General features: G+C 40.1%; 2 protein-coding genes across 2 annotated transcripts in view; one reads left to right on the top strand and one right to left on the bottom strand.

Annotated features, from left to right (window-relative positions):
* Positions 1-12,753, bottom strand: part of LOC132257489 (muscarinic acetylcholine receptor gar-2) — a 34,342-nt gene extending 21,589 nt beyond the window's left edge. The window contains exon 1 of the mRNA XM_059754413.1: positions 12,485-12,753. The gene's annotated coding sequence lies outside the window, so the exon portion shown is untranslated. The remainder of the gene's footprint in view (positions 1-12,484) is intronic.
* On the top strand, positions 1,042-2,498 carry LOC132257385 (uncharacterized). The gene is made up of 5 exons (XM_059754251.1): positions 1,042-1,209; positions 1,270-1,332; positions 1,397-1,600; positions 1,674-2,087; positions 2,156-2,498. Exons 1-5 carry the CDS (start codon positions 1,114-1,116, stop codon positions 2,219-2,221), a joined length of 843 nt encoding a protein of 280 aa, XP_059610234.1. The 5' UTR covers positions 1,042-1,113; the 3' UTR covers positions 2,222-2,498.
* Positions 12,754-14,200: the final 1,447 nt, after the last annotated feature.

Here is a 14,200-nt window from a genome sequence, read left to right as displayed (position 1 = left end):
GGTGATTCAGCAGGTAAAGGCTTAGAGCTGAGCACGGCAATCAATCATTGATGTGCCAGGCATTTTTTTTTGCTCTCTTGATCGCCTTTCCAATTTTTTATACCACTCTTGGTGACCAATTTGTGCATTATATTTGCAAATTCTCAATCGTGCGTCGGCGAAAACTTCTAGCCATTGACAACATATTAACAATAAAATTCACTGGAGTTGGGATGATGAAAAGTGTCAACAAAACAATGTACACAAGAGAGCATGACACTCTTTTCTCATCCACATCTCTACTCTTTTGTCGACATGGCCCCCATCTTCGCATCAACGGTCCGTGCATAATAATACCCAAATTGTCACTGAGCCTGAAGCTGTGAGTCACGAGGAATTTCATTGGACGCAAGTTCATGATACGAAATACATAAATGTACAGTTTTTATATTTTGCTTTGCCAAAATGAGAAAAAAAATCACATAAAATCTCATGCAAATTTCCCACTATTTGTGATTACTTTTTATTGACACTCGTGCTGCTCAGTCAGGTGCTGTTTGTAATTACTGAGCATGCACTAAGAATTTTAGCATTTAATTAAAAAGCTTGCATAACGTCTAGTGGACAATGTACTTGTCGCTTAATTGTCTTGTGGAAATGAGAAGAGCACAGTCGCTCAGGTTTTCAAGATTCTGCTTGCAATCTCTCTTCTTTTCGCTCCCATTCAATTCTCCCAGCGATGATTCACGTGCAAATGTGTGCGTTGTTCTTTGCAAACACTCAAAACAATTAGCAGTTTTCCAGGTAACACGCTGAGGCAAAACTACACGTGAAACTGAGCAATTAAGTCCATTAGATAGTCGCATGTGAGTGTGAGTGGCACGAGAATTACTCACGCTCGGAGTTACGCTAATGGAAATTTCAGAAACGACGTCAAGATTTGCCGGAGTGTAGAGCGAAATTATCAATGCCCGACTGGAGGTGTGGAAGAGACTCCACACAGACATTTCCTCATGTAAACTTTTAACATAAAAGACGCTGAGCAGTGGAAGTGGAGGCCAGTCTGAAGCCACATTCCCTGATTACTGGTGGAGCATTGAGCTATTGACTGTGCCACATTTATTAACAGTGAACATGGGGGGCCCTCAAATTGTGCTCTGCTGCTTTCTAATTGCCGCAACAAGTGCATCATCTGTTGCTCGTCAATCCGCCTCCAGTGACCTGCACGAGGTACTTTGTGACTCTTGTGAGTTTGATCGACAGTTTAGTGAATTGTGTTTTACTTTCTAGATTCATCCACTTCTGCGCATTAGGCGACAATCGGGCGGTCTCTGTGTTCCCGAAGGAGGATATGTGAGTACTTTCCTTCGCTCTTGACTCTCCTCAACCTTTTTATAGCAAACATTGTCAATTTCAGTGCACTAAACAATATCATTGCTGCTCTGGAGTCTGTCTGACCTTCTCCTACAAGTGCGGGTCGCAACCCACAGGAGGCACTCAGATTGACCTTGTGTCCTCAATCATTGACTCCACGTCGTCCTTCGGTGGTTCTGATCTTGAGAATCGCTTCGGAGATAACGATACCAGTGCCGCTCCAGTGTGTGCCCAAAACGGCGAATATGTGAGGCTCTCATTTACATTATTTTCTACGATAGCCATCTATAAAAGTGTTTTTTTTTTCTCCATATGATCAGTGCCAAACAAGTCACCAGTGTTGCTCTCAGAGATGTCTCAGCTTCTCATACAAATGTGTCCCAAATTACGATGTCGTCGCGCCGAGTATACCTGGACAGCCATCTCTCAATCCCGGCTCTAACATCCCTCAGAACACCATGACCATCGAGGAGCTCATCAGCAATCGCTTCGGTGATCCAGACAAAACGACCAAAGCACCAACTTGCTTGACAAATGGAGCAGAATGCAGAGAGTCCAGCACGTGTTGCTCGCAATACTGCGCTCAGGCTACATTACACTCCCGCCGTTGTCTACAGAAACCCAACAATATTCGCCCCCAGCAACCTTCCGGACTGCCTCCACGAGGCCCTGGCAGTGACACCGACGATGGCGATGATTCCGGAGAGGGAACTTGCATAGCTGTCGGAGACAAAGTAAGTTACTATTGCTGGACAATCGCTAAGGCATAGATGTGTTTTCAATGATCTACTTCTTTCCATAGTGCTATATGAATGATGAGTGCTGCAGCCGGCGCTGTCATGGGTTTTTACATCAGTGCGTCACATAAAGAGCGTCTCCAACTGGCTTCTCGCGCGAGACGCACACAGACACATCTTAATCCGCGCTTTTATAAACAAGTTTCTCTCGGCTTGTTTGCGAGAAACAAAGTATAATGATAATAATACAAAATTTATATAGACATTGCGACTAAAACATATGTATTTACGATCTGTATTGAAAGCAGACCAAAATTGATTAAGTCGCAAGATCTCTGCTGTTTTGCCTTCGTCAATTATAAGGCACAACACAAAAATAAATCGCAAAAGCAAAGCGGTAAAAACATTCAGGTTGATATTTTATTATGGTGATCAATTCATCTGCGAATTCAGCTGAGGAAGTGACTCCAATCTATCAAGTCCAGCAGTGAAATCCCGCGCTTTTTTTTGCATCTGAGCCAAACAATTAATATTCTCAACCAGTAACACACTTGTTGTGGATTGGAAAAAGAAGCAAATCAAATAAAATGGACTTGCTAATGGATATTCCATATATTGCGATATTTTGTTCTATAGAATTACCGCTGTGTCGGTTTGTTTCAAAATAAAACACACAAACCTTTGCATGACAAGAACCACATTCTTCAACTAGACATTTATATTGAGGAGAACCTGCTTGGGTACTAAAACGATTTCATGGGATTTCCCACGTATTAAAGCAAAAGTAGAACTTCTCTCAACCCCGAGAATCAGGTACATCACTTGTCGTGCGCGACAGTGATGTAGTGAGAACTGGGTGAAAGTGCTTCGAAATTGTCCTGGAAATATCTGATTTAAAATCCACCAAAGGCTCATTAAAAATACACTCTTATCCTCCTTATCACAAATTGGAGAATTTGTCAGACAGAAGTTCGCGAGGGAATATGAAAGAAATCTCTTCGGATAAGCCATTTTAGAAAGCTGTTAAATCTCTTTAGAAGACATCTCGCGAGCTTTTCTGAATACAAAAATTCTTCACAATCGCTCTTGGAATAAAAATTACCATTCACTACGCTACTGATCGCCGAGTTAATTAATCCAGAAAGAAGACACTACATTGCTATTGTGAATTTCTTACTCATGTTTTGCAAACGGATACAGTTAGAATATTAATGAGCTTTCATAATAAATACATATCTAGGTTTATTAACTCCCTTTTTTCATGTTCAACTGCGAATATGTATGTATTTAGAGGAAACTTGGCAAACAATAATCAGAGATTAGAAATTCCCTTCACACCTCACGCAAAACGGGCCATTTGCAAACAAATACATTGCGAGGTGGAGAACTAACAAGACATTAAATTCCTGTGTGCTAATAAACAAGAAAGCTCATAATAAATTTAAATGGAGAGTAATTTGAGGCACTAGAGAAGTACAGCGGCGTACTGCAGAGGAAATTAATTTATTTCCATGTCGCCTTTTTCGGGAGGACACTGTGCAGAGTGATGGAGGAGCCGTGGATGAGGATCTGAGGAGAAATTTAGCCATGTGTAACTATAAAAGTCACTTAGTATTTCCCGCGCGCATCGAGAGACTCCCAGTGGAGATACAACATTGTCATCAAAAGCTCATGGTATGAAGTATCATGTTAACGCATTAAAATGCTGATGAGGATCCTCTCACTTTTTCCATTTCTCCCACAAACATGCTATGCTGCTACTCCTCGTCTTGAGCTGACGGGGAGAATGAGGAGTGTGAGATGGGAAACTTCACAAGAGATTCACAACTGCAAAAGCGCCCGGCAAGAGGAAGCACGTGAGGCATTTTTTGCTGAGCTACAAATTACCAAAAGGATACACTTGAGCACAAGAGAGTGTGAGAAGATAATTTAATGATGGCAAAGATGGTGAAGTTGACGGCAAAAATCTAAATTGGAGATGGCAATGGGTCCACGTGGCGGAGCGAAAGTTGCTCCTCGTTATCTGGCAGTGCGTGTAAACTTGTGCATCTCCACCGCAAACTTTCTACACCAAACTCGGTCTGCGTCAACTTGTTCCGATAAACAAATTCGACTTTTTCACACTCCACACGAATAAATTTGCCATTCTTGTCGTGATCGGATAAAAAGAAAATCACCCCAGATTGTCCTCCGTCGCAAGTCTCTCTCGTGGAGACTTTTTCTCTTGGACGACAAACATTGCCTTCGCGCACAATTTCGTGCCAAACTGTGATGATGGGAAGTGGCATAAGAATCGCGTGACTGGATTACTGAATAGTCATTAATAATGCTACCGATTTATTGTTCATGAAAGCCATCCTCAAATCTCGTCCAACACAGCCAAATTGGAGAATGTTGGTGGAAAAAAGCGCCCATCCCAGATGGAAATAGGAAAATGCGCATTAAATTCGCATTTTCACATATTACATTGGCTACATAAACATATTTTACGATATAATGATTTCTCATACAAATATTTGAATGATATTTCGCTTCAATTATTCAGCAATTTCTTTACACCGATTTGCATTTGTTGCCACTTGCGTCAAAACACAAATATGTTTTGTGTTCAATTTGGCAACCACTAATTATGCAATATAATTCAATAATCAGTTGAAACCGACTGTGTCTGTGGGAAAAACATTTTCATGCTATTTCACACAAAACTTGTGCTCTCGGTACAATTGCCAATCTAAAAGTTGTTTTCCCTTAACGTTTCCTTGAAAGTTTAGGTCCTCATGTGTTTCCTTTTTATATTCCTTCATAACAACAGATCCTAATAGTTCTTTATCACTGGATTTTGCACAGAGACTTTCGTTATATTAAAGTGTTGTAAAAGAGATTGAAAGTTTTTGCCTGAGAATCTCCATGTTAGATGGGAAAGAAGTGTAGCTCAAGAACAAGATATGGTTATTTTGGGGTTTTCTTTTACTGGCGTTTATTTTATACCTCACCCTCAGCCAACCATCTCGATTTCCGAAGGGGTAAAACAGAACATTTATTTCCCGAACAGGCGGAAAAGAACTATTCCCGAATCCTCCGCCCCCCACAAGAGTGCCCCAATATCTTCCACCTGAAATCATGGGGTAATCTGTTGGAGGGAATTTATCCAAAATATCATCATTTTCCCGCTCGTGTTGGCAAATTATTTATATCACTTTATGGCTAATCAATAAATTTGCACAATTTATTCATAGTTCCACCGTGTGGAAAATTTATAAAAATATATTTTGCCTTTCGGTGAAGTATTTTCAGGTAGGCCGAAGAAGAAGGCACTTTGCGGGTGAAAATGCCATGTGAATTAGCTCAGTGTAATTGAATAGGATCACGTGGGTTCACGTAAAGTGTGATAAATGATACATCATGTGCAATTTGTAGAGCTCTACTGTAATTTTTATCTCCTTGTACGACACCCCTCAATGATCTTTTCATGTGTCAGATGAGAGAATGCCTCGGTTGAGTGTATCAATCCCCCTTTGTTGCTCATTGTGTCTCGCAAAATATGACAAAGAGTATCATTTTATTTATGATCTCTCACTTATGCTCCATAAGAGATATTATTGCGCCACTCCCCGCCCCCACCACACGTTGATACGATCGTGCCAAGCTTGATGGATTCTGTCATACCGCAGAATTGGACTCACACTCCCGGCGCCCAAAGAAGGGGTGAACCCTTCAATGTCACACACTTTGCCAGTGAAGATGTTAAATTATTGTGCGAGAAAATGTTGGTGAAAATAAATTTACTCACTTTTGTGTCTCCTTTCCCATTCATATCCACTTCGCATGAAAACCAAGAGTTTGTATTCCGCAAAGTGCGAAAAAAAATTCCTCCTTGCGGCCTTTTCTTTCACTCTCCATTTTTTCCCCGACCATGTGTGTGTGTGTGAAAAGCGAGACTGAAGTGATTCGAAAAATCTTCTTTGGTATTTTTTGTTCGTTCAAATCTCCCTGTAATTTTTGGCGAAATCTCTTAATCTGCCCAACTCCATCTGAGGCAACAAACGGGACAGATTAAAAAGATTGAGGGGATGAAATGCAATAAAATGCAGAGTGATGGTCATTTTGTTGTGTGGATCGCCCTCCATCGATAGCAGTGAGGGAGTGAGAGGGGTGGGATATTGCCGACGAATATCCTCAATGGACAAACAATCGAAAGATGCTGAAGAAGACGCGCAGCGAGAGGAGAAAATGTGAATGTAGCACTTTTTTCTCTCCTCACATTGATGATGATGATGATCTCCCTCGCACATCAATGCTCAGAGTCGTTTTTATTGGCATCCTGTGAGGAGATTTCACTTAAGATCAAATTCCAGATTTTCCTTTGCACGATTTTCCGATAAAATGAAAATACTTCTCTCGAAAAATCAATCAGATTCACATAAGAGCAGCATATGGGTTGATAAATATTTTTCAAAAACTAAATACTCTGTGATGTATGGAATCCCATTATTATCTTTAATTGAGTGGCTCCGAAACATTTTGTGTTGATTCAACAGAAAACGCCATTCTGGTCAAGAGTGGCTGTGAATAGAAGCAGAGAATGATAAAGGGTTCCATTCCAATTTCCCCATAAGATAAAGTCAAAGGGAATAGCCCCATTTGGGGGGCCGAAGGAGTTACAGCACTTGCTCTCGGAGACGACAGAAAGCTCTGGCTCTTCAGATGAAATTGTCCAAAAGAGAGAGAGAGGAAAAAATCCGACGAGATGAAGAAATTCTGATACTTAAATGGTATCAATAACTGTGCGCTCCTCTGCAAAAGTTCACCCTTTGACGAACGTCTCCATAAGAGTATTACATCAAATCGGTGAGCGAAGGAAGGAAAGTTGAGGGAGGCTGGGAATCTCACTCTGCACCTAACAATGTCGCTATTTATAGTTTTCCAACCCACCCACAAGTCCATCTCCCTGCCTTCATATGGTAGTTTGAGTCTCTTCTGGATGTCTTTCTTGTATGGCCTGGAATTGACTTTTGTGTGCGCTAGCATACACGCTATCCTCCACACCCGAGGAAACCACTCTCACCGTTTATCGTAAACTATTGTTGAACATCACTCCCATCTGAGAATTCACCCACAGCGCAAAGTTTCCCATATAACACACATTTGACGTTGGCAATTGATAGAGATACGAAAATGAGAGTGAAAATACAAGAGCGAGCTTTTCGCCTCGCCAACATTGTGAGCTTTGATCAGTTGAATGAGATTAAAAAGAAAACAGTTGCGCGAATCATTTCAAGCTTTCATGAACACAATTGCTTTTCTCCATCTCGCATTAAAGGAAAATTATTACGACTTATGTGGTGGGAAATTCGAAATAAACTCAATTTTTTCACACCCTCTCTTTGGCTTCGCTTCATGGATGCCTTGTCTTAAGAGAATAAATTGCAATTGAAGCTACTTCCTTGATGTTTCCCATCGCGTCTTTCATTCTTGTTTTGCCTCTGCAGCACGGAAAAGAGCTTAAGTAGCAGAAGAAAGGACTTTTTGTTGTTTTTCTCTTTCCCCACTCTCATGGTGGAAAGTGTGAAAAAGTCATGAAGAAAAATATTACCTATGTCGTGATAAATGAGAAAATTACTCCATAACATGGTAGAAGAAAAACTCACGGAAAATTTCTCATTTCCACCTCGAATATGGGGTGCTTTGTGTGAGACAACAAGGTAAATGGTGATACCAAAGGGTGCAAAAGCAGAGAAGGTAAGAGAAACAGACGGATATGAAGTCGTTGTGTAAATTAAATTAAGAAAAACTCAGGCTCTGCCCGTAAGTTTTTACTTGATCTCTCTCCCTCTTACTCCCTGCCCCACACGAGTATTGGGAAATTTATCCGGATCGTTTTTTTTTGCACAGACGCTTCTGGGCATGATCTCACTCTAAATAAATTATATGGCATTTTTCGAGGGACTTGCAGAGGCATGTGAATCCATCAAAAACAGAGCAGAAATAATGCCTCTGGGTTGAGAAGTTGAAAGGGAAACCTCGCGGCTGGAGGGAGAAAGCATCAATCTTATTAGTTAAATAAATCGTAAAAATTTGACATGGGCACCATAATTCCTTTTACAGGATAAAGAAGACTCTTTTCCCCGTACCCGTCATCGTGGCCCGCAAGGAATTTAAGCCAAATGAATAATGTACAAATACTCTCGATCACAGCCCTGAAGACTTCATTAAGCACATTTTATAGCCAGATTTCTGGATGAGTATTAATATTGCAAGCTGAAAAAGTGGGGCAGTTTATGTGAATTTTACCTAAAGTAGAATCTCAAAAGAGTGCCCAAAAACTATCTTTCGCTTCTCTATATAATATATGTACACACACACGTAAGAAAAGCCCAATTCGACATCTAGATATTTCTTTCTATTTCACCTTATTCTCCTCGCCGAGACGAGTCTCTTTGGCGAGAGGAAAAACTTTTAGTATGTGATTTTCACACAAGGGACAAGACTTTGGGTATTGTGGTCGAAAAAAAATGGTATTCACCCAATTTGTCTGTGACATTTTAGGTCAATTTGCCAATTCAACCACAGAGTATTATTAATCCTCTCGCTCGGCGATTCCACCTGGACACAAAGGAAGAAAGAGAGCGAGCGAATGAGCTGACAGTGTCCTTTCTTTGACGCAGAAGCTCCAATATTGAGTGTGGAGCTATTTAAAAATCAATTTATATTTATACATTGGGATTTGGGCACCATGCACAGCTCTTCTAAGCTCGCCACATTCGAGAGATATGTAGAACGGATGATGTGATGGATAGTGAAGTGTGGAGATATCAAAGTCGTCTATTTCCTATACAATATGTTGTATTCTCATGGATAAATATTTCAGACTACGGCCGTGGAAATTTATTTAGAGGCAGATGTAAATTTTTAAAACGAGATTACTTCTTTACGACATCATTTCGCACGATCTCTGCACCAATTGAAGATCGTATTCTTCAGCTTTCCAGCAATTAATTTGAAATAATACACATAAATTCAGAACAGTGAATCTGCCTTATGCCTTCCCACAATCACTTCCACCCGCTCTGGGAAATTCTATTTTCACCAACTTCTCCCTCCTGACATTTCAATGCAGAAGATAAGGAGGAACATGAATAAATTCGTGAGGGAAAATTTGTTATTTTCTCCGAGATATCATCGTGGGAACACTTCCCAAAAGATAGAGAATTGATTCCCAAAATTTATGGTAATGTTTTACCCGAAACACAAGGGTCTCTCTTGGCAGAGATTCTGTGATCATTTTTGCCATTCTCACGTGTTAATCATCCACTGGGAATGCTTATAGCGACATGTACTTAATTTCCATCACCATGAGGTTAGTTTTCTTCGCCCCAGTTACCACTCATGCGGTTCGGAGAGATTTGGCTTCAGGGCGAGAGACACGATGAATAAGTCAGTGGCAATGTAATTTATACAAACCACGGGACGAGACTTGCAACTTGCAAACAATTTCCACGCTCAGCGAGTGAATTGCACACGAAATGACTGAAAAATAGCATTTTTCACTACATATTTTTTTTAATACTCCGCACATTCAACTGCAGCATTTCACTTGCACCCAAACGTGAAAGTGCAGAGATTTTAAATTTTATTACAACATTCCCAACATAAATATTATGTGTAAAAATTTACCCCAGAGAATATTTACTTGAATTCGCAATTTTGCACGCTCTCTAATCAGAGACTAATTGCGATTCTTTTTTTCTTAAATACACTTTCCAACAGTGCCGCCAGACACAATTTTCATGGGAGAATTTTCGCAGTGCCCAAATTAAGAAATCATTCCTCATAAAATATATAAAACTCCACCCTCGCTGAGAAACATGAGCTGGGGTGTTAATTTGCCCCTAATTTGTACGCAATTCACACAAATTTACCCACTCGTGGTGTCGTGAGTAAGCAGAAAAAATCGCAAGAGCGGCAAATTTTGCCTTTTCTACCGAAAATTGATATTATTTCTTTCACAGCGCGCTACAAAAATCCCGAGATAAACTTCTGTGATAGCAGAAGAACTATATATTCAAGGGACGAGCAGAAATTGCAGATGAAGAGACAAATTTTTCCTGTTACATTTTACAGAGAGGAAATCAGTAGGGTGTCCTCGACGAATGTCATTTCACGCACTCACCGGAAGTTTCTCAAGTGAAAAGGGACGTGTGAAGAATGGTGGAAAAATTCCAATTTTCCCATAAAGTCTCAAGCAACTCCAGCAGGAATCGATTTTTGATTAGACTCCTGGAGAGTGTACGAGGTATAGGTAATATATTTTGAAATTAAATACCACCCAACGGAAGTAATCATCTGCTTTCAATCATTACCCCATGGGAAGAGGCGCAAAAGAGAATTTCCATCGCAACATTCCTCCTTTCTGTGCCCAATTTTTCGCCCTTCTTCGCGCACAAAAACGCACACACACTCCAGGAATCCAATCCCAACGTCATGTCATCTTTTCCACCACGCCAATTTCAATGTAATTAAAAACTTTACCGCAACTCATCTTAAATTAAATATTAATAATAAAAAAAATTATGCAATGAAACACATTCAAAAATCCACCCACCACACAGATTACCATTAATGTTCGCACTCTGTCATTTCGTCACGCTACAGTGACTGCAAAAGAAGTTTTTAAGTCGCATTATAAGTATTCACTATGCACATTTCCAATTCAATTATCCTGGCTACCGAGAGGGGGCACAACTGAGGTGGGTGAAAAAAATCACACAGACGGAATGTAGAAGACAGACTGTAATGTGATGGGAAATATTTAAATTCATTTGGAAATCCACTGATGAATAATTAATTTATTTTAAAAACTTCCCATTGAAAGTTTCCCTCTTTTACCTTTTTTTCCCAAACATTTCTTCTGCCGTGGAAATTTTTCTTTCCAACAGCCTCAAAGCGGATCGAATTCGGAAAGTGCTTCTCTGTCGTCTGATTTCTGATTAAGCCCCCAAAGCCTCTGTTGTGTTTTAGGGGAGAGAAGTAGGCATGTATGTACATATTTAAGGTGAGATTGTGTGTAGTTTCAGAATATATTTAGGGACTTTAGAGAGGGTGACTCAAGAATACTTTCCTCAATATCTTCCCAAAGACAGACCTTCCATGTATATAGTATATTGCAAACAAGAGTGAGATTTTCCCTTCAAATGAAACTATGACCATTTCCAAGACCATTTCAGGGTTGGCCTCTTGTTTCGAGTCAACGATGAACTTGTAGATAAATAAATTAGAATATTCAGCCGCACCTTAATCTTCACGTCAAGAGGTGAGATATTTATGAATAAAAAATATGCTAACACTATAGACAAGCTGGTGAGATGTGAAAATCAGAAAATTCACACAACCACTTCAGTCTCATAATATCGCATCAGATGACCGAAGGCCCTTTGAGAGACATTTCTGAGATATTTGGGATTTTGCCCTATTCCTTCTCATAATTCACGTATCGCAATGTCTGAGGTTGAATATTTCCCTTTCATCCTCTATTACAGAGGCCTGTGGATGCAGGAGACACGTTGACATTGCAAAGTATCTTTCAAAGCTTTTCCGCCATTCAGAATCATCCTATTGATAATTTCACCCTCTCCCATCGCACACATCCACATGGATGGCCTGACAGGCGAGATGATTGAAAAGTTGAATTTCCCATGTAAAGAGGAAGAAATGACGATGTAATGATAATTTCCATTGGATTTGCTCCGCGCCACGGAGGAGAAAATTGCGGAAACCCGCCAGACATGCCGTGAATTTTCATCGACGTCGCGCGTACAGGCGGAAATGAAACAAAACGACAATCTGACACCCATTTCCAACTTAAGCCCATATTTTTCTCACCCCACAAAATTGAATAAACCGGCATAAATATATGGGGATAATTGAAAGCTCTGCCAGTCAGAAAATGGCATGAAAATCATAAAATTCTATGCTTTAAAAAGGGTGACAACTTTACTACTCCCGTGTATTCTCAAGGAGAGATTTGGATATACTCAAGAGTTTATTAGCGGATAAAAATCACCAAACAAGGTGAACGCATAAATTATCCTCTCCACCGTCAGCCGACGCGAAAAATCAGACGATGAGCTGTACATCAGCATTTTAAGTCAATTACTCTCCATCTCACCTTCGAAGCACCTCACTGAACTGTCGTCTGATAAGCGGATATGAATTGCAAGTTGAATTGAAAGCAGTTAATGAGGTGAGAGAGAAGAGAAATCGTCTGGTAAAATCTACGATGAGCGACGGATTAACTACGTGTCGCAGAAAAATTTAAATCACTGCTATCGATTCTATTCAATCCGTTAATGCTCTGCATAACTTCGATAATTATAATATTTTGAGAATTTCATTACCTTTTCCTCCCGCGATGGTGATGTTGTGTAACTTTGACGGATCTCTTTCCACTTGCAAGTGTATATCACGGGGAAAAATGTGACTATACCAAGTTGGGAATTTTTTAATTTCGTCCCGATTCTTTACTCGCTACTCTATTTAATATTCTCTTAGTAACTCGTAATGTATTGTCAGTCACACTTTCCTCTTTGTCATTAAAACGAGAGAGGGAGAGAGATAGAATGTGAAAACTAAAGTATAACTTTATGTATTGATGAAAGCACCGAAACACAATAGATTGCCCTGAATTCTCGAAATTGATTTTAAATGATCATCGGGAGAGTGAGGTAAAATTGGGATGAAAAGCGAAAATCACGTGGATTTCACGGTGATGTTTCGCGTTTACCTTTGCCTACTTTTCAAACTAAAAGCCTGGTGGGATATTTCATATTATTATAATCTCGGTGAGTGAGTCTTTGATCAAATTGAGAAAACTAAAATCACAATCACAGATTCACGCCTTGTCCTGGACACTAGAGAACCTATTCAACATGCTCCTTGCTGCCACGGCGATAAACTGATAAATTTGTTGCTCGCGGCCGTGCAAGGAGTCCAAAAGCCAGATGAGGAGCTTCTGCGTGCGCATGAGCAGGTCTCCTGTTGGAAATTTTCAATTCTTCCACAGTTACTGAAAATTTCCCAGATTCCCCCTGATTTACCAAATCTTCCGTAATACTCATGAGTGTTCTTTTTTTCACTTCAAAAGTAGATTATAGCCAAATGAGTGGAATAATTCTATTCTCCTTCTCAACTGTAGATTCACCTTTAAGGAATGCAGCATTATTCTGTGGGCCATGCTTCTCTAGCGTCGAGCCTCGGCACCAAGAATAATAGTGGTGAGCAGGTAAAGGTAGAAAACTTTTGCAATTTTCCCAATTTCCTGTCGTCTCAGCCGAGATGAGCAACTAGGCATGTATGGCTGAGGATTTGTATATCTGTGAGTTGCCTTCGTTCGGCATATGTGACAAAAGGCATAGCAAGGGATGAGATTTTATGAATTGTCTAGTATTATGTATGCATGGCGGTGGAAAAAAGACCAAAGCGCCGTAGATATTGTGTATAAATTCACTAAACTTTTCACTCCGCCCCTGCCCAGGAGTTGAAAACGTCGTTTCATTAGACACAGCGAAATTCCTTCAGAGATTTCGGATTGTAATAAAACTACATCAGTGAGTGTGTCGGCTCATTGTCTCCACGGTGGCTTTTATTGTAGCTGGGAAGTATGACGAGATTGAGATGAGAAGGCAATGGAAAATGGAATGCATGTGTAGCTATTTCAATTTTCCTACCACAAGGAACATGCTTCACTGCCAAGGATTTAAAACATTCAATTATACACAGAAGCTCCACTACGGCATGATTCACTCAATTCTACCCCACCTTCAGTCATTGCGCTAAATTAATTTTGCGATATATGTGAGACAGACGTATCATTATGCTCAATGTTACACCTTCTACTGCTTCTTCGTGAGAATTTTTAATTAGCATCAAGTGAGAGAAATGGCTGGCACATGTGTAAAAAAGACACTCCGTCCTCCACATCACAATGGTAAATCAGGAAAATTCTCGTAAAATTCAAATGCGACAACTTCTCATCAAAGTTGCCTAATTGCAATCATTGCACAGAACCCATTAATTAATGCATCTCAGCAAAAGAAAAAAAAATACGCACCAGA

The sequence above is a fragment of the Phlebotomus argentipes genome, unplaced genomic scaffold (genome assembly GCF_947086385.1).
Source record: "Phlebotomus argentipes unplaced genomic scaffold, Phlebotomus argentipes genome assembly scaffold_4, whole genome shotgun sequence".
NCBI lineage: Eukaryota > Metazoa > Arthropoda > Insecta > Diptera > Psychodidae > Phlebotomus > Phlebotomus argentipes.
This window is presented reverse-complemented; position numbering and strand designations above follow the sequence as displayed.